Below are 20,619 nucleotides of genomic sequence, written 5' to 3' on the forward strand. Positions count from 1 at the left end.
TCATCTTCCACAAGGATATTTTTTTTAGATCCGCCCTCATCCACAGAACAACAGCATGCACAGAAAACAAGGAAGAGCAAAACACTGAGAGAAAGAACAAATGTGTCTGGGATTTGTCTTGGGTTTCCTTCTCCGACAGAGCAGCACAATCAGCCCAAATGAGATGAAATTGCCAAACAGTTGCAAGAATAAACATTATATCCATCACAGGCTCGAAATGAACAATCACAGCATGAAGATTAACCACACTGATTCCATTTAAAACGCTTTCAAAATCAGCCACAAAACAACTGGTAATTTAATACAAACCCAAAGCCCACTAAAGCCTGTCGCACACTGTGCAAATTGGACCCTTTTCACAGACTGTGATGAGTTATTAACATAGTAAATCTAGCAGTTTTTTTTATGGATTTCAATCATACCTGCATGAGTTTTCAAGATGGCTGCTGACTTCCTGTGCCCATAAATTACAAACACTACATCACCCATTACGCAGCAAAGCAGGGTCAAATTTGGCTGCCTTCAAGACCGGTAAGACCTTCGTTCATCTTTGGAACACAAATTAAGATATTTTTGATGAAATCCGATGGCTCAGTGAGGCCTCTATTGCCAGAAATGTCACTGAACCTCTCAAGACCCATAAAGGTACTAAAAACATATTTGAAACAGTTCATGTGAGTACAGTGGTTCTAGCTTAATATTATAAAGCGACAAGAATACTTTTTGTGCACCAAAAAAACAAAATAATGACTTTCAGTGGTTCGGAGCGTGTATCAAACTGCCAAACTGCTGAAATCACGTGACTTTGGCACTCCGAACCACTGATTCGAATCAAAACATTTGTAAAGCTCCGAAAAAGTGTGAAATCAGCCATCACTAGATATTGTTGAAAAGTCGTTATTTTGTTTTTTTGGTGCGCAAAAAGTATTCTCGTCGCTTTATAAGAAGCAACATGGGCTCACTGAAGTTATTTCAAACACAACTGACATGTATATATAGGCTATATAGTGATTTTGGAGCAAAATAAAAAAGCAAAAGAGTGATTGTTTTATTACTAATTTTGAAAAGTAAGTCCACATAAGATCATTTGAATGTTTTTTTAAGAAGGGTAAGTGAGAGATCCAATCATTGAAATGAGGGATTAAAACAGTATGAATAGAAAAGTGCCAGTAAAAAATAAAGTGGGGTAGTTTTTTTCCATTCTACCGAAAATGTGCCAAGAGCGCACTGTTGCTATAGTATTGAACTACACTTTTTGCACTCGAGTCAGACCTGTCAGTTATTGGCTGAAGTGCAGGGCTCACCGCAGTAGTTTGAAAAGTGCCAACTCGCCCTATTGCTCCATCAGCACCATTGTCAAATGTTATATTAATGTTAGTGAAAGAACGTTTGCTCATAACTTTGAAAGAACCTTGCCAGAACGTTAGCCAAAGTTCTGAGAACGTTTCCTGTTAGCTACATGGGAAAATATCCTAAATTAAATCTGGTGGCGTTCATGTGCGCTCATCTTGTAAATATAATCTTTATGGCTTTGAATTCAGGCAGCTTTTTGGTTGGGTTGACTTAAATTAAGGCTAAGAGCAGAGTTGGAAATAAAGTGAACCTCCAGGAGTAGGATTGTGCAATCTTGGATTAAAGAAAGACGTTAGCAATGCCAGATCATACCATACAGATGTCTTGGCGTGATCATAACACCTGCCCTCTTCCGCTACAGGTGTGCTGGCAAACTGTCGCAGTCATGAACAGAAGCTGGAGATAAAGATGACATCTGGAAGCAGCTGAAGCTGTCAGGCTTCATGTCTCCATCCTCCCCTGAGGGAGGACAAGAAGATGAGTGTCACCAATCATCACTCCTTCAACATCCTGACCATCATCTTCCTTGTTCTGTCTACTACAGGTAAGATGAAGTGTGCAGATAGTTTAACGGCGGTTTGTTATATACCTGCTGTCTGAATTCTGCTGATAGGCTCAAACAGAGCCATTATTTGATATTCAAAAGGACCTACGTGTTTCTTCAACTATGGGCACTTTTGGTCCTATGGAGATTTAGAAATTAATTTGTATTTATTATACTGTAAATATACACAAATGTATTTCACACATTTGGATCATTGTAAATTATTTGACAATATTTGTTTATTAATTTATTTTAAATTGAATTTATAGGAGCAATTTTTAATTTTATTAGGCGAAAACTGAGTCATAATTTGCAAAAATTCACACAGTAAGTATAATTTTATTTTGGTTTGTGTAGATTTGTATAGTTTTGTTGTAGAATGTAGAAATGTATATGTTTATAATGGGGTAAAACATTAAGTACGTAAAATAAATGATAAAGACATAGTTCAAGACAAGCAAAAGCCAAAACCCATTTGTTTCAGTAAAATTAAACAATTTTATTACACGGTAAATATACACAAATATATAATTTTTATGCTTTAATTTTAATTTATTTTATAATATATTAATTTAATTTGAAATTTATTTAAATGTAATTTATTAGGGGCCTTTTTTAACTTGATTAGGCATAAATTTAGTCAATTTGTGTAATATTTTCAGTTAAATCACACAGTAAATGCATGTGTGTTTGTGTTGATTATAATTCTAAGAATGTAGTAAAACATTAAGTAGGAAAAATAAATGACAAAGACAAGGTTCAGGACCACATCCAAGTCAAAACCTATTTGTTTCAATAAAAATCAACACAAAGGTGCCTGTAGATGAAGAAACATTCTCTTATCAGATTTACTCTCATGCGGCCATTCTTTTCCCAGAATCTCTAAGCTGTCTAATTTGTCTTGTCCATTGTCCATCTGTGAGCTGATTTTTAGATGATGTCTTGTGGTGAGTTTTACCTCCGCTGGGAGACCGAAGCTTCCAGCTTTTACATTGATCGGGTGGCGGGATAGTGTGAGATTAGAGGTCATAAAGCTGGATCAAATCGAAAAACCTCTTTAATTATTAAAGACAGGCGTGAGTCATTCTCCCTGCAGCAGAGTTTAAAGTCTTGGACAGCATGGAGAAAATCATCATGAAGCAAACAATGATGGTGTCACGAGTCTTTAGACGTGTGCTGTGGTGGGGGTTTAATTAAAAACATTTATTATTATTATTATTATTATTATTCATGAAAATAAATACATTACGTTTCGGTTCATTATTGTGACGTGCTCCAGAAAGGAGACCGAGACGGCAGAAAGCGCATCCTATTTGTTTTCTTTATTTTGCAAAAAATACAACATTTTTTTGTTATTGTGAGTGAACACAAATAACAGGAGACCCTTTACAGTTTTGAATGATGTCTTACTCTTATTTGTATGACCAAAAAAAAGAGTATTTTAAGTTTTCTCCGCTGTTATAAGAAAAAAAAAGTAAACACGCTTAGCATTCGTCGAATGCTAATTTAACAGTTAAAGTCCATTTCTGATTTTATTGTTGTTTAAATGTGCTTGTTACATACATTTTAAATCTTTTTTTTTTTTAGATATTTTATATGGTCTATTGGTGAAGTAGCATTGATTACGCCAATCAAATCAAAGAAGGCGGGGCTTACCGTTCACAGAAGACAAGTGCGAATTCCAATGAGACGCTTTCATTTTAGCAGTAAAAGAGTATGTGGCGAGTAAGTAGCTGCTAAATTTTAATATTTGACGACTGTTTTATGATTGAAATATTCAGCGACAGACAGTAATATTCAGTGATGCAAACTACTCAACATTTTTATGAAATTTCGCCATTTTGAATTGAAAACATGCTATTATTTGATTAATATGATATGATTAATGTAATTCATAACTGAATGTGATGAGACGAAGAAATGTTTTGCGTTTTTGACATAGACATACAAATAAAATATGGTCTTGCCATGAGGGCATATTGTTGCTAGGGTTACCTTCTCAGACAAACTTGCAGTCAAACTTTGATTACTAAAACATTTTTTGGAAACATTCATTATGTGATACATACTTCTAATTCTTATGACTACCATCCTTTTGTGTTATCTTCCTTCAAGACTTAATTAAACCACCTCAAAACCCTCATAATTTGCACCCTATTTAAATTAGTTTTGAAACTTAAGCTCTAGTTATTGTTCTTCTCACATTTGCCTAATTAAATCTGGTAGAGCCTGAAAGAATAGAAATTTGAGCTGAAATTAAAGAACATTTTAAGTCATCTATGAAGCATGAAGATTTATCATAAAGACCCTCGTCTGAAAGTAAATTAAGGTTTCGTTTTGTATCTGAACTAATTAGGCTGAATCTCTTAGAAATTAAAATTCAAAACAAGTGCATGTGGTGCTGACTGGGATGAAAAGTACCCTTTCTAGCGTGATGTCTGTGAGCTGTTGTTCTGTTTGAGTTGCTCAGGGTGAATCGTGTCAACATGGGTTATTCGCTCAAACCTCGCTGTCACTCTCTGTTTTGAATACGGAGATGAATAATGAAGCAGAACTACGACTGTCATACGAAAAAACCCACCAACCCTTGTTGCGTTTCCTTTGTAAGTGTGTCCGAATCAGTGAGAAATTATTCCAAGCACGTTTTTATGCTTCAGAATACCATCCAATTCCATTTCCATTTCTGAGAGGTCCACTAAATGTGGTGAGCATCATTAAATCAGGGTTGAATTATAACTGAAATTCGGTTATTCACTATCTTATTAATTAATACTTGGCTGGAGATCAGTGGTTTGAAATTGAAATGCTAGCTAATGCACAAAAACATGTTAAGCTGTGGTCCTCAAGCAAGCAATGAATGTTCGAATCCAGCCTGAATCCATTCAATATTGTATTCAAGTGAAAAAGTGACCATGAATCTGGCATTTCTTTATTATGACATATTTTAATATATATTATATCTTTGGAACAGTGTGTACTGATGAATTGTTTACAATAAGTCTAAAAATATGCATTAAGAAAATATGCACTTTTTTATTTTATTTTTTTTTTTACAAAAAATCTTATTATTATTGTCCTTTTTTTATCATCTAAGCAAAAAAAGCCCCAAAAATAACCAATGGACCATGATATTATATTATATTATATTATATTATATTATATATATTATATATGGAATAGTGTGCAAACCAAAAAGGCGATTAGTTACATCGACTATTTACATTAGTTACAAGACTATTTAAGTCAATGGGGCCCCATCAACTTTTTGGTTACCCATATTCTTCAAAATATCTTCTTTTTCATTTTTGGGTGAACTATCCCTTCAATAAAACAGTTTACAATCCAACACCACATGCTAACTGTCCTGTTTATCGTTGTCTTTTGGTGCAGCTTTCTCTGCTCACTTTCGGGTGTGTGAGCCTTACTTCGACCACAAGGAGCGCTACCACTTTGGATTCCACTGTCCCCGTCTCTCAGACAACAAGACGTACATGTTCTGCTGTCACCATAACAACACAGCCTTCAAGTACTGCTGCAACGAGACCGAGTTCCAAACAGTCATGCAGGTCAACCTGACCACCTCACCGGACGGCTACGCTCACAAGTGAGTCTCCTGCCTTCAACTAGAAACACAGTGTTGACTCCAGATTATTATACTAGGGAAAAGGTGCACCATGTAATTTTTATCTTATGATTCAATACAGTGATCCTGAATCTTGTGTTGATACTAACAGCCTGGCTGCAACATCATCACACATACAATATGTTTTTGGTTACCACATATTATTATTTTTCCCCCCAACAAAAGTGTGCAAACAAGAAAGGGACTTACAGACAAAGTGAATAGTGTAGTATTCGTGTAGTATGTAGTATTTTTTTAGCCATTATGTGGGTGAATATCATTTCAAAGTACTTTCTAAAGTGCTACTGTTTATTGTTTCAAAAAGTTACTTGTTGCACCTTTAAATAAAAATACTATGAACTTAATTTGCTTAAAGACAACATTAAATGGCATTCTGCATACATAATCTGACGTTTGTGGTTGAAACAATGTTTAGATGAAAAAAAGTTTTTTACCCATCAGGGTTTGATTTGATTAATATTGACTATGATACGTAATATATAATGTACAATAAAATGGTATATGTAATGAAGACTAAGATGGTACACACACACACACACACACACAGACACATATACACTGTGTGTGTATATATATATATATATATATATATATATATATTTGAGTCAATGATGTGACGGGTCATTTTTTGTCCAAAGGCCTTAATAATAATAAAAAACAAAGATATGACATCCAAAGTATGTAAGGTAGTACAACTAGATCTCTTTTATTGAATCCAAAAGGTTTTAATTATATTTTGCTACATATAAAAGGTATTTTAAAGATTTTATTAAAAGATGGTATTAAAATTGTTTAGAAGTCGTTGCTTTGTTATGAGAATGAATGTCCGGAAAAATTAATTTCATTGATGTCATTCGGAGTAACCAATATAAAGGGACCATTTTGGATCAAGTCATGTGGTCAATATCATGTGACAGGATGTGACATCATTCAGACACCTGCAAAGGCCACATGGTTGTGAAGCAAAGTAACTAACTCTCTCTTTACTATTAGAAAAATTCGAGTTTTCACTTGCTCATACGCATGTCACGAAACATCAGGTCATTCGGTACAACCGCTATAAAACATGGAAAATGTTGTAATATTTAAAAAACCTGTACTAAATATAAAATGTTTAATTGTCCTTTTGTTAGCTAGCTAGCTAGATATCAGCCTGTTAGCATTGTTTGAAAATATCGTCATTCGGTATAACCAAAAGTGTCATTCGGTAAAAATTTTGGTTAAACTGAATGACTTTTTTGGTGACAAATTTTGTCCATCTTGTAAAAAATGACAAAAGCAGTGTTAATTGATTATAAAAAAACAACATAATCTCATTGTTAACACTTAATAAACTTCATTATGTTTTTTTACACTTTTAAAAACATTTTAAAAACCTTACTGCTGCATAGAAAAAACATTGTATGCGTATTTTTATCTATAGTTGACATCAGTATGTCACGATTGACCAATCAGAATCAAGTATTCCAACACGCTGCAATAATATTGGTTAATATTTTCCCCTGCGTCTACATCCTTGATTGCATCAGCAGGAAAGTAGTTTCAGAGGTGAAAGATTTCTTGAAAGAGTATAAAAGCCAAATTTGTTTTTTGACCAGAGGTCACACCTGCTCTGTTTACTTTATGAAACACTATGAAACGCTTGCCTTCACATCAAATATTAACTGAAAATATGAAGTTCTCTCAGATCAGCATAACAGCCTCACATCATTCCTCTGAGACGGTCTCATGACAGCTAATGATGTGGAAATGTCTCGGACCGTGGTGTGCTGCTGCACTCTCAGGCAGGCAGCAAGTTACTGAAAGGGCGGATGTCCTGATGGGAAGCCATTTCATTCTCATCTTTGGTCAGCAGGATGCAGCCAGTGATATTTACTGATGGCCTGAGGTGAAATCACCCTCACAGAGTCTCAGAAGCAGCCGAGAGGGCACAAACCATCATCTTTGGACATATAAAGCTTTGGCATATAAAGGCATAGATCTGAGTTATTGTGCATCTGGCTATTATGAGTCCAGGTTAGAATGAAATAATGCCACACCAATGTCAACAACCCAAGATAAGTTTGTGCGATTATGGCCCAGAATAACAAAAGTTGTGTTGTGATCAATATATGAAGAGTTCAGATGCAAGCCGCTAAATGCCACCTCCGTCAAAAGTGATATGCTCTCCGCACATAGTATACGTTCATCAAATACTTTCTCTTCAAATCTGCTAAATCCCAGTGTCAGCCCATTCAGAAATACCGGTTTGTTGGTAGAAACCTAAACGCCACTTCCCTACGTCAGCAAAAGCCTCTAACTCCACAGAATGAATCGGAAGATGCAAATCGAATCATATGATTTCAAGATGAATGACAGTGTGCGTATGTGCGACTTTCAATTGCCGAGCTGCAAGTTTTTATCATGTTTTGTCCACCATTACAGTGGCAACGACAGGATTTCGCGAGTAGCAAGTAAACAAGTGTTCATTTTGCTGCTGTAAAACTGACATTTTGTTGTTCAAAGAGGTGGACTGGAGGTGGGAAAAAAGCACACATGGACTTAGCTGGTTTTGCAGCAAAAGACAGTCAAATTTGTTACATACCAATGAATTGACATTTTTGAAAATAAGGCATTTCAATAACTGACTAATAACCTCCCTTTGATTTGTTTCACATCAAATACAAAAGTGAGGGTCCAACTATCATACTTATTACATTGCAATTCGTTTAAAATGTTAAACCTAGCCAGTAATTCTGCTTCATATACTCGCCAAACCCAGTTTTCTTCACATTCTGGCGAGTGCTCATGTTGGGCTCTGGGTACCAGCATCAAAGACTTCTGATATCTCACACACGGCATCTGTTCCCCTTTGCTCTTGGCTCTAATAACACCATACATTATGGAGACCTCAATATTGTCCCTGTCAGTTGTGGCCTTGTCTGACAGCAGGCCTGTGCTTCATCAAAAAAGAGAACGTTTCGCTTTTACTAGTTTTCTTTCGGTCTGTGCATGGGCTTTACTTCAGAAGGAACAGTAAAATGGTTTATTAACACTAAATGCCTCGTATAATGCTAATGAAGTTTGAATTTATTGAAGTACTTTAACTTTTATATAAGACCACTAGTGCTGCTAAAGAGTTTCCATCTACTCCTCAAGGCTTTTTGATACTGTATATCGTAAAAATGCTTGTTTATGGCCACATTAAACATTAAGTGCATCTACTTTTTCCCTTTTTTCTCTGTCGCAGCAATTACTCTGCATTAATCGGCGTGTGGATCTATGGGTTCTTCGTCATGGTGCTGCTAGCACTTGATTTTCTCTATTACTCGGCCATGAACTATGAGGTGTGCCGGGTTTATCTGGAAAAGTGCGGACTGGGGGGACGCTGGCTGAAACAGGCCCGCGGTCAGTGGCACGGCGACGGACAGGAGGAAAGGGATGGGCGGCCCGCTCAACCCTCATCACAACCTCAAGAGACACATCAACACGGCTGCAGTCAGGCCAGACACAGCCTGACAGGAGACACACAGAGTCCAACACAAACCACACACAATACGACAACGGCCTGGTGAGTGAAACAAACCGTACTTTGATTTGGTTTTGGGACTACTAGAATAGATTTTCATTCTTGAATGCTCAAAAAACACATTATTTTTTCACATATTTGACATTGTTGCAACACCTCTCTTGCCAGTTCGTCAGTAACGCTCTGGGGTGTGTTTCCCAAAAGCATCGTTGGTCAACTATGGTCGCAAGTTCCACCGTTATCAGCAAAGTTGTGTGGTTGGAAACGACAGCTATCGAGCTGTGGTTAGAAGCATTGTTTCTTGTTTGCTTGGCATGTGGACTTAATAAATCCTTATCTTGAGCAAAATAAGCAAGTTGACATTCAGTCCAATTAATATCTTTTATTTCAAAAATATATAAATGTAATTTATGTCTTTTAGTTTGTCAAGAGATTTAGGGCCAGATTTACTAACAGCTTGCACCAGCGCAAACCCTCTTTTGACATTACTGTCAGGATTTACTAAAGACACGCAGTGAGAAATTAGCTCTGAAAAGGTGTGGAGAGGGTTATTTTTGTGGCTGACCTTATATTGCATATGCATTTGTACGAGTTTCCCTTTCAGACGCAAAATTTATGGGAGGAGTGTATCTAAATGAATCATGCAAGGTGATTTACTAAAGTTTGCGCTAGTCAATTTACTGGAATTTGCGCCATTATTTACAGCACAAAAAAGCATGTCTTAAACCAGACGCTAATTTGCGTTGATCATTATGGAAATAATCTGGCTGCATCTTTGTTCTTTAATTTGGCCGTCGTCAGTAGATCACGCGCAGAACTTTCCACTCCCATCAGCACTTTTTTGGAATTCCGTTCTCACGCTAATTTGCTCTAGTATGTAAGAACGAGCCTATGATTGAAGCTTCTAAACACTAACAATAGCATCAGTTTTGCCTTATCAATTCAAGCCTGAGTCAGATAATGAAAATGTAGAAGAACAAGCGGATCAACCAGAACCACCTTTGCTAGCACAACTTTAACAGGACGTTTCACATTGGTATGTTTTTATTTTGAAATTCTTATACATTTCAGCGTCTCTTGGACATGGTGACAACATACTACTAACGCCCCTTTATTTTGCATATGCCTTGGGTGGGAATTATTTAAATGAGGGATATTGTGACGTGTTTGTAAACTCAAGACTACAATGAAGGCATTTCAGGGAGTTCAGAATCAGTGTGCGCTGATATAGAGAACTCATTTTGAAGTGCTTTGTAACTTTGCAGACCTTTTTCATGCTCAAACATCTCACACTAAAAAAAGTTGAAAACAGATAGGCCCTCTTTAAAAAAGGCAAACGTCTGGGTTACTGTCAGTGAGACACTTACAATGGAAGTGAATGGGGAAATTACGGTAAAGTTCCAATACTTATAGTATAGCCACAAAATAAACAATAAGCACATTAACACGATTTTAATGTGAAAAATAATTGCTCTCTAATCCAAACCTCCCCAAAAATCCAGACTTACATGACAACGCAATGCTATAAAGCCTAACACCCTTAAATGACTGAAAAAAACGATTTAAACATCAAATAATGCACAATTTAAGAGAAAATGTGGGTCCTATAATTTCTTTAAAAGCACTTTAAGGAAAGACACCACAGGTAAAAACAGTAAAAAAAAATGTAACTAGATATCACCATACTTCCCCAGTTGGATGGTTAGTATTATATTTAACTATGCAAATTAATGTATCTAATTAAATATGCACTAATTTGCATAAATTTCCAGAACAGAAATCTGAACATTGGATAAAGCCAGGTTAAAAATTATTGTTTTGGTAAGTGCTGCTGAAGTCGAGTTTTCTGAGAAAAAAGAAAAAAAAAACTAATTTTGAGAAAAAGGCCTTTAAAGATATGTATTGCATTTGAAACCTACAGATGCAAATACATAAAGTGTAATAAAATAAGCACTTAAATGTTAAAACACAAACTATTTTGGATGTTTTCTGTCCACGAGTCTGACAGAAGACATGTTATGAAAGCAAAATAGCCCAAAATCTCAGAACTGACTGGTGCATGAAAATTAATAGTTTTGCCTGTAGTGTCTTGCCTTAAAATCTCGAAAAAATTGCTTCATTCACTTCATTTTGACCAATTTTTTTTTTTGCTTTTCTTTAGAGAAAATGAGGGACAAGTCAAAATTATTATAGTGGATTGAGCTTAACTTGTACTGAACTTAAACACACTCTTTCATAACCCTCACAAACGTAAGATCCTCACTAGAGGATTTTACTCACACTCACGGGTGTATATCCTCTCAGGCGAGGCGGCGCGCGATTACACATATTTGGCAATGAACCAGATGCATCATCATCATCCCAAGCTACAGATCCAACACTTTAAAAATACCTTTTCTACACAAACACCAGATCCGTTTGCTAGCAGAACTAGGTCACAATCAAGATTCATTTTTCTGTTAGCTAGAACGCTGTCCTTGTTTCTGACATATCCAGGTCAAAAACATTAAAAAGTAAACAAAACTTCACTACAAACTCTTAAAAATAAAAAAAATAAAGAGCTTCTGTTGTTGAGAAAACTTCAATTCAGAAAGATATTATAAGATTTCTGTGACTGTACAAAGATCATGAATATTTAATGAGGTGAGCACTGAGGTGTTGAATGATTGGTTGTCTGTCGCTAAACAACTCTACATGCTAAACATTCTATTGTTTTTTTAAATCATTTTATAATATGATAAAGACAATATATTTTTGCAATTGTAATTTGCAGGGTTTCATAACCCATGGTTAAAACCAGATTTCAATTTATATTATAGGGTTAAAAAGGCATTTTAGGGACATCATTTGTGGACAAAATTAGTTCAAACATTCTTCAAAATATCTTCTTTTGTGTTCCACGAAAGAAAGAAAGTCATACAGGTTTGAAACGACATTAAGGTTGAGTAAACGATGACAGAATTTAAATTTTTGCGTGAACTATCCCTTTAAGTTTGACAAGTCTTTCAGTGTCTCAAACAAAACTCTTGAACATCTTTCAAGTATTTGAGTGCATGAACCTCGCTAACTGTGAAATCCAGCGACTAGTCTGTGGGTGTGCTGTCTGAGGACGAGAGGAACACATACATACACTATTCTCTTACAGTTCACAAGTGTGTCAGAAGACACTGTAGCCGCGTTAGTGTGAGTGAATACCCGTCTAATTAAGCCTGTTGTTTGTGCCGAACCCTCTCATTAACAATCACAGGAGTCTCTGAAAGCTTCAGCCTCCGAGTGAAAACTTTGAATCTCTGCCGCAAGACAGATGAGGGAGATGAGCATGTCAGTGAGATTTCATGTGTGAGCTTTACAGCAGGCACGACTCCAAAAATCTGAGTTTAAACTATCATGACATCTGACACACAACAAGTCACTTGGTTTCTATTTATGCGGATATGCTGGCTGGCCCCACCCACAGTGAAATCCCATTGGTCAAAAACTCAGTCCATATAGCTTTATTGTCATCAAATATGTTTTGATGAGATTGGCTTGCAAAAATAGCATGTCATATGAGGGCTCAGAGTTGGATGGTCGAGATCTTTAAAGCCCCTTCCCCAAGAGCATTGTGGGAATTTACTGAATTGGGCCCAGCTCAGAGGAGAACATCTGTTAGAGAAAGTAAAAGAAAGATAAAGACAACCAGAAATGGAGGTCCCTGACCAAAATAGAACTAAGTGAATTCAATTACTGCTCACGGTCTTTTCATAAAGCCTGTTTATACGGGTCAGCTCATTTTCTGCCCGTTTATTGTGTTTATTTGAGGGCTACGTGCAGTTTCCCTCCTGCTGGCCTGAGAAAACACTGCCAGGATCTTTAAATGGCATTGGATTTTTATATTGTGTGATCTGGAGAGGGGCAGAAGCCTGGGGGAATGATCGGGGGCCGATCTTGTGTGTTCGCTTTGCAACATCTGGTTTGACTGACGTGTCGTGCATGGGAATCAGCTTTAAAAGGCTATAAACAGGACACATTTTATTAAGAGCCATATTTCAGTGGCCCCTTAAGACACATTGATGGTTTAAGCGATTAGATCCTGGTTGCTCAGCATGTCAGATTGATGGTTTTTGGACATAGTCGAACACAAGAGAAAACATTTATTGCTAGGTTGTTCATTATTGCTTTTAGGACATTGCTGAAATCTTTTCTGAATCTCTAGATGGCACATGTGGGATTACAGCGGTCTTTTGTCTTTGGTTCTCAGATGTTCCTCAAGAGAAAATGTCTCCATTCAACTTCAGTTTAATCTTATTGCTGTCAGTGAGAAACAACTGAGATTTAAAAGAGTTTTTAAAACAGGGTTGGGAGCCTAGACATAAAAAAATACCTGAAACAATATTCATGGCGTCTGTTTCGGACAAAACACTCCAGTAAAATATGGTGAAATTGTGTTATTATTTAGTGCAACCTGTCCAATTCCCAAGCTAATAATTCTTGTGAATTGGTTCTTTTTAGTGAATCACAAACATAGAGCGTGACCAGTGAAGTCCGATTCCCAAGAGAATGACTCTTGTGAGCCGGTTCTTTTAAATGAATCACAAACATACAGCGTGGTCAGTGCAGTCCGATTCCTGAGCTGATGACTCTGTGTCGGTTATTTCTACTGAAACACAATCATACAGCATGACCATTTAAGTTAGGGGCGTTTACACAACACCGTTTTCAACTAAAAACGGAAAACTTTGAACGCCGTTTTGGTGGCCTGAAAACTGGTTTCAAAGTGGAAGTTTTTGAAAACGATACCATTATCATCTCTATGTAAACGGCAAAAACGCAAATCTGTGAAAACGGTGACGCCATTCACATGCGTATTACGTGTTTAGTCTATCCACCTTATTTTTCAACGCGGAAGTAAGGTGTTTTCTGTGAATGTGTGAGACTTCCGATTTATTAGCCGCTGTAGGGAAATAATGAGAAGAATATCAAAGTGCAGAAAAACTGTAAAAAGCGTGGATCAGTGTGAACTAGTTTTAATAATGTTGTCTGTACTAAGAAAAATCTTTTCCATTTTTAGTACATCGCTGTTGTGTAAACGTACCCTTAGATTCTCGAGAGAATGACCCTTATGAGCCATGCTCATGAATCACAAACATACAGCGCGACCAGTGAAGTCTGATTCTCTACACATTGACTCTTGTGAATCTTGTGGATTAAGTGAATCACAAACATACACTGTGGTCAGTGCAGTCCAATTCCTGAGCTGATGACTCTTGTGAGCGGGTTCTTTTAAGTGAATCACAAACATACATTGTGGTCAGTGCAGTCCGATTCCTGAGCTGATGACTCTTGTGAGCGGGTTCTTTTAAGTGAATCACAAACAAACAGCGTAACCAATTAAGTCAGATGCTAGAGAAAATGACTCTAGTGACCCGATTCTTTTGAATGAATCACAAACATATTGTGGTCAGTGCAGTCAGATCCCTGAGCTGATGACTCTTGTGAGCGGGTTTTTTTTTAGTGAATCACAAACATACCTCGCAACCAGTGCTGTCCGAGCTAATGATTCTTGTGAGTCAAATCTTTTATTGAATCCCAAACACAGCTCGACCAGTGAAATTTGATTCCTGAGCTAATGACTGTTTTGAGCAATGAAAAGTTTCTTAATTTGAACAGCAAATCATTTGTCTAAATTTATCCTGTGTTATACGTTGTACTTAAGGTTTTTGAGACCTAAATCACATGATGTATAATAATACGATGTTTGGTTAGAGATACACATTATATCAGTGGTACTGTACAAAAGTAAAAAGAATGAATTGTTACCACGTTTTTGTTCCTTGTTTTTCATTATTAAAATGAATTGCAATTTTGTTTCCCAAATAATCCTTCCTCAAAGTCAATTGTTAAGGAACTGTAATTGTTCTATTCGTTACAATTCCCAAACCTATTTTGAAGAGGCGATGATGTTGTGGTCTGTTTCACTGTATGGAGATGATAGTTCTGGGTTAATGTTGTGCTAATGTTAGCATTGGCTAACCTCTCTGTCTCCTGCTGCTCTGGGACTGATCTCCCAGCATGCTCTATGCCCCGTTCTGGTCAGGGGTGCATATGTCTGTTTCACACCAGAGACATGGCCTGGATTCAGAGAAGGAACTGCAAGGCAGCACATGGTGTATTATTAGAGAAGGTCTGCCAACTCACTGTCTCTCTCTCTTGTTCTGTGGGCAGATTTCTGTAAGAGAACACAGTGAAACCTGCACTTGTCATGTCCATGTGCTCTAAGAGCCGTACCAAACACAGGCCACATTGTGTGACATTTCTGCTGTCCACCTCTTCAGATACACACACACCGAGGAGGTGATCTCAGTATGTTCTGCTAGTTACATAAAGAGACAAAGCTTCTGTGCATATTGCACTTGGACTATCTGATGCATAGTGCACTCAAAAATGCATTTATGCACTGCATTCACATTTTATTTCGCATTTGGCAGATGCCTTGCAGGTGTCCTTGAGCACAACTATATCTTGTTTTGTTCTACATGTTGTCCAATTTCATATTTACTCGCCTCTAAACGTCATATAAAGCAATAAAAACACTTCACATGTCAATCAGATGGACTCTTTCTATCTAAATGACCAGTTCTTGGTCTGACCGTCAAAAGTCTGGCCCTGTAAGACTAAGGTGTGTGTGTCTTTATGTGTTTGCAATAAGGTGGTATATAATAAAATCAAGTCCGCCTCCAGTCAGGTGGCTTGTCTAGATTTTGCCCAATTAATCCAGAAACACAGTCCATATGGTAAGCTAATTATCTGTCAGATGGGTGATCCAGTGTTACAGTGAGCAAGAGGGCTTGAGCCGAAGATGCATTTTCACAGTATTATTAGCCACAGATTAAGCAGAGAACAAAAAGTCTACAAGTCTTAAATATAATGTATATACACTACCAGTCACAAGTACGATTTTTTTTAAAAATGATTTTAACTGCAAGACTGCATTTCTCTGATTAAGAACTACAGTAACCTCCTCTTATGTTGGTAGAGCACCCCTTTTTAACATTTAAAAACTACAGTAAAACAGTAATATTGTGAAATACTATTACAATTTAAACAGTTTTATATGTGACTATATTTTCAAATCTAATTTATTTTGGTGGATTTTCCCCTCAGTTGAAATCCCCATAGGCCTCCCTCTCTGATCGGGGACATTTTTTTTTTTTTTTTTCTCAATGTTTTTGTTGCTTAATTGTTTGGATTTAAATAGGCATATGCTTAAAAGTCTATGATTGGACCATTATTGCTGTGATTATTATGTTTCTAGCATGTTATAATTGATGGAGTGTGCTTTTCATTTCTTACACAACTATGTAGACCCATCATGGCGATATTCCAGGATGACAATGTCAAGATTCATCAGGCTCAAATTGTGAAGGAATAGTTGTGAAGGAGCATGAAGGAGCATTTTCACACATGAATTGGCACCTCTGAGTCCAGACCTTAAATTCATTGAAAGTCTTTGGGATGTGCTGGAGGAGACTTTACAGAGTGCTCCCCTCTTGCATTGTCAATACGAGATCTTGACCAAAAATTGATGCACCTCTTGATGGAAATAAATGTTGGTGATGTTATTTCCATCAAAAAGTGCATAAATTTTTGATTAATCTTGGCTTTGTCTTCCTGGAATATGGCCACCATGTGTCTTCCTACATGGTTGTTTAAGAAATTAAAAGCTACACACTCCATCAATTAGGATTAAAAGAACTGTTCCCAAACATATAACATGCTAGAAACATAATAATCACAGCAATAATGGTCCAGACCAAATGATTTTCCAAATTTAAATCCAACTTTTTTTTCTTTTTTTCCTTTTTGGCAGGGCAGTGTATATGCTCTAACTGGAACTATAGATTTTATAAATTAGACTGTTTAATGTTTCTGCCACTTGCTAAATTATTTTGCTTCCAATTTACTTCTAATCATTCTTTATGCTCCTTTTTTAACAGAGACCAACCAAATGTAAGGACCGACTGCTGGAGTCCCCTAGTGAGGAAGTGCATTATGGGAAGCGTAGTACATGCCCCTGCCACATGGACCTACATATCACAGGTGCCTGTCTGCCCCAAGCCTCTCCATGTGGTCCAAATCTCACACAGCACAACTTTCAACCCCTCGACAAACCCAGAACCGCAACTCAGAATCAGCTGGAAGTGGACAAGTTGGGGAATGAGAGATTCTGAAGAGCGGCTTTACTGAGATTTGTGGAAGTATTGAACCAGACTTCAGACCGAACTGGACTTCGATGGACACAGAACTCAGCCAGGACATCTTTGGACCTATGTAGCCGTTTCGTGAGCTCTTCTGGATTAAACTCTCTGTAAACTGTGCGGTGTTGATTTATTTATTCATAGTCAGGGAATGCGATGAGTGATGAATGAAGTTGTCAAACGTCATTTAAAAGATTCAAGCACTCTCATGACTCTAGAAGTTAAATGACCTTTTTGCAGTAAATATCAAAACTCACTAATCGTGGGTGGATCTGCAGTGAAGATGTGAAATGAAACAGTATGGTGAATGTTCGTTTTTTGACTACTGTTGTGATTTGACATTTTCTCATTTGTAGGAATCAGTGAGGTAGCAAATTGTGTTAAATTGCGCTTTTTTTTTTTTTTCATGCCCTGAAGAGTTCATTGTGTATGTTTGTCAGGTTTTTTGAAGACTTTTGTTCAGTGGTACTCACTCTACTATTGATATTGATCAGATAAGTTCATTTAGACTTTAGTTTTTGAGTGAACCGCTGAAATGAAAACATGATTACACACTCCTTGAACATGACAATTCATTTTTTAGAAAGGTCAGCAAAAATGATGACCTTTGCTTGCCTTGGTTTTGCAAGGAAGCCGTAATCAGCTTCTCATGCCTGTTGAAATTTAGCTAAACTATAGGTAGATCCTTCATCAACATCCTTGCTTGCTCTAGAAGAGTATTACTGCCAGCCAATCAGATTTCAGGATTTTAGCTTATGGCATTCTCATCAACCAATCATTTTCCTCTGATTTTAGGGTTTGGTCAATGATTGTTTAATAGAAATGTTCCAAGACCAACAAAACATCTACCTGGATAATTTCCCAGATGTCCTTGAAATTTCAAGAGTGACATCAACTTACTTGGTATCAGTAAGACGAGGTCTATAAAAAAGCTCTTCAGTCTTGGATTCTGTACCAAACAGGGACTACAGCACAACAGACAGCGTGTTTTGAGCAATAAGTTTTGAATATGTGTATTGGTTGGAGTCCACAGTACAGTTTTTCTCAGACAGCAGCCCAATTACACTCATACAGCAGAACCGCAGCATCGTGGCTGTGCTTCACCATCTTTGGACTGAGGTAATTGGTGGTTCAGAAACAAGCTCAAGGTGAAGGTGATCAGATGCCCACAGATTATGGGAAGGAGACGTGATCTCTGGTTTCAGCAGGTGTGAGTTTAATTATGGTGTCTGTTGGCAGGAGGATTGACTGTGATTCATCACGTCTATTCTAGAGCATATGGAAACTACTGAAGATGTTTGGGCATTTCTAAGCCTGCACGAAATCACTGCCCACAGATTTATGCAAAATGCACTCGTCATTTACAAAACTTGCACCCTGGTGTGTTTGCTTACAAAAATGTTTCAGCTGAACTTTCAGCTCAGTTTGACATCTCCGAAAACTGATTTTTTAATTTTATTTTATTATTTTGATTTGGCCACAATTAGTACAAATTCACAAAAATGTTTGAACATGCAGATTCTTTGTGGGCCTAGGCAATGCTAAGATGTTCAGGTCATATTTCACCTCTAAAATCAAAAGGAAAAATATAGAAATCATGTTTTACATGAATAATCTTAAGCATATATATATTGAATGTTACTTTTGTGAAAATTAAACATTTTACCTTTAATCCATCTTTACTGTAATGCATCTGTACATTTTGCTTTTGAGGTTTAAGTATAATTATTACCAATGAATGATTCTAATTATAGTAGTCTTTTTCTTACATTATTAGAGTACAATATTAATTTAAAATAAGCATAAAAATGCTATCATGGTGGTTTTTTTTTTTTTTTAATATATAATATTTTAATAAAAAATGTGCATTACAGTAACAAGAATTATGGGGTTTTTGCATAATTTTCATAAACACTTAGGGTACTTGACAACGATATGCTTAAAACGGAGAAGTTTTTCCTTTGAGTTTTCCACGTACAGGTGTCACCATTGTCAAAATACGGAGCCCCGGACATGACATGCAGGAAAAAAATAGTAGGCTAAATCGTGCGCATGATTTACAAGTTTGTTCCCTCAATTTACTAAATCGTAAAAATAATTTTTTTCTTTGCATGTCCTGTGCAGGGCTCCGTAGTCAAAACGATCCATATTCATACAAATCCATGAAAATGACTAAAAACGCTGTATTCTGCTGGTAGGCCAGTAGATGGCGATGAAACACTAATGCGCATGTGCATGACGTCATCGTTTTCACAGATTCGTGTATTTGTTGCTTACATGGAGACCGTTTTCAAAAACGTGCACTTTGAAACCCGTTTTCAAAAGTTTGCGTTTTCAGGCCACCAAAACGCCGTTGTCGTGTAAATGAACGGCCAAAAACGCATAAAAAGTTTTCTGTTTTTAGTTGAAAACGGTGTCGTGTAAACGGCAAAATATAAGAACTCTAAATGGTGTTTTGTTTTCTTTAAGCAAAATATCCTTATTTTCCTTTTGATTTTATTTGCCATGTTTTGTGAAATTCACCAATGCTAATGAATGGCTAGAGTCCAAGAAGAGTGCTATTTAAGAGTGCCACATCAAAATGCGTACTAATGGTGGCATTTGTTGATTGCCAGTCACGCTAAATAATTTGCCTGAACTCGTATCAGGGATCAGCGAGCAATGGGTGGGTTTTAAACAACCTGTTACTACCTTCCAGGAGTCATTCCTCGACCTTCAATCAACATGACGTGCTAGGAAACAAGGAAAGTCATCATTGCCGTAATTGGATTCTTGCCACTATGGGAGCTTGAAGTGAAAGCCGAGATTTGCTGTACGTGATTGAAACTGTCAAGTCACCGCTGGAAACCTGCTTCACGTACAATAAATTACAGTCTTTATCTAAAAAGTCTAATGTCATGCTCCAGTCTTTACATCAACATGAAAACAGTTGCCTTACTGTCAATCTTCACCTGTTCGTACGGCTTTCTGGCTTTTACCCTGTAACAGGTGGTTTGGTAAACACAGACAAACACGACTCTCATCATTGTTTCACAAGTGGGTACTATGTACAACGTAGCATTATGTTATACTTTGTCAAATTTGTAGGACACAGGAAAAAAAATAAACTTTTAGAAAGTTGAAATTTTGTTTATGTGTTGTTCTTACCACAGTTTATCTCCAGCAGTGACTCAGACTCTTTTTTTGCCTTAGGCCTGAGATGATGAGACATCAGCAGGGGGTTTCAGTCGTACATTGCTGGTGTCTGTATTCATTTAAACCATTCGCCACCTTCAATAACCGCCAGAAATCACCCCACCACTGCAGGTCATTAGCCGGTTTGGAGTAAACGCAG

At 37.0% G+C, this 20,619-nt stretch overlaps 1 protein-coding gene across 2 annotated transcripts in view; it reads left to right on the top strand.

Annotated features, from left to right (window-relative positions):
- Window positions 1-20,409, top strand: part of shisal1b (shisa like 1b) — a 36,842-nt gene extending 16,433 nt beyond the window's left edge. Inside the window, exons 2-5 of one of the 2 annotated variants that reach the window (XM_051884916.1) lie at window positions 1,715-1,897; window positions 5,288-5,501; window positions 8,770-9,090; window positions 17,025-20,409. In XM_051884916.1, the coding sequence (XP_051740876.1) occupies window positions 1,831-1,897; window positions 5,288-5,501; window positions 8,770-9,090; window position 17,025 (603 nt within the window). In that variant the 5' untranslated portion in view covers window positions 1,715-1,830 and the 3' untranslated portion in view covers window positions 17,026-20,409. Of the gene's footprint in view, window positions 1-1,714; window positions 1,898-5,287; window positions 5,502-8,769; window positions 9,095-17,024 lie in introns of those variants that run through there. The other variant, XM_051884915.1, reaches the window with a different exon arrangement.
- The last annotated feature ends 210 nt before the right edge of the window (window positions 20,410-20,619 follow it).

Source organism: Ctenopharyngodon idella, chromosome 24 (assembly GCF_019924925.1).
Source record: "Ctenopharyngodon idella isolate HZGC_01 chromosome 24, HZGC01, whole genome shotgun sequence".
Classification (NCBI taxonomy): Eukaryota; Metazoa; Chordata; class Actinopteri; order Cypriniformes; family Xenocyprididae; genus Ctenopharyngodon; species Ctenopharyngodon idella.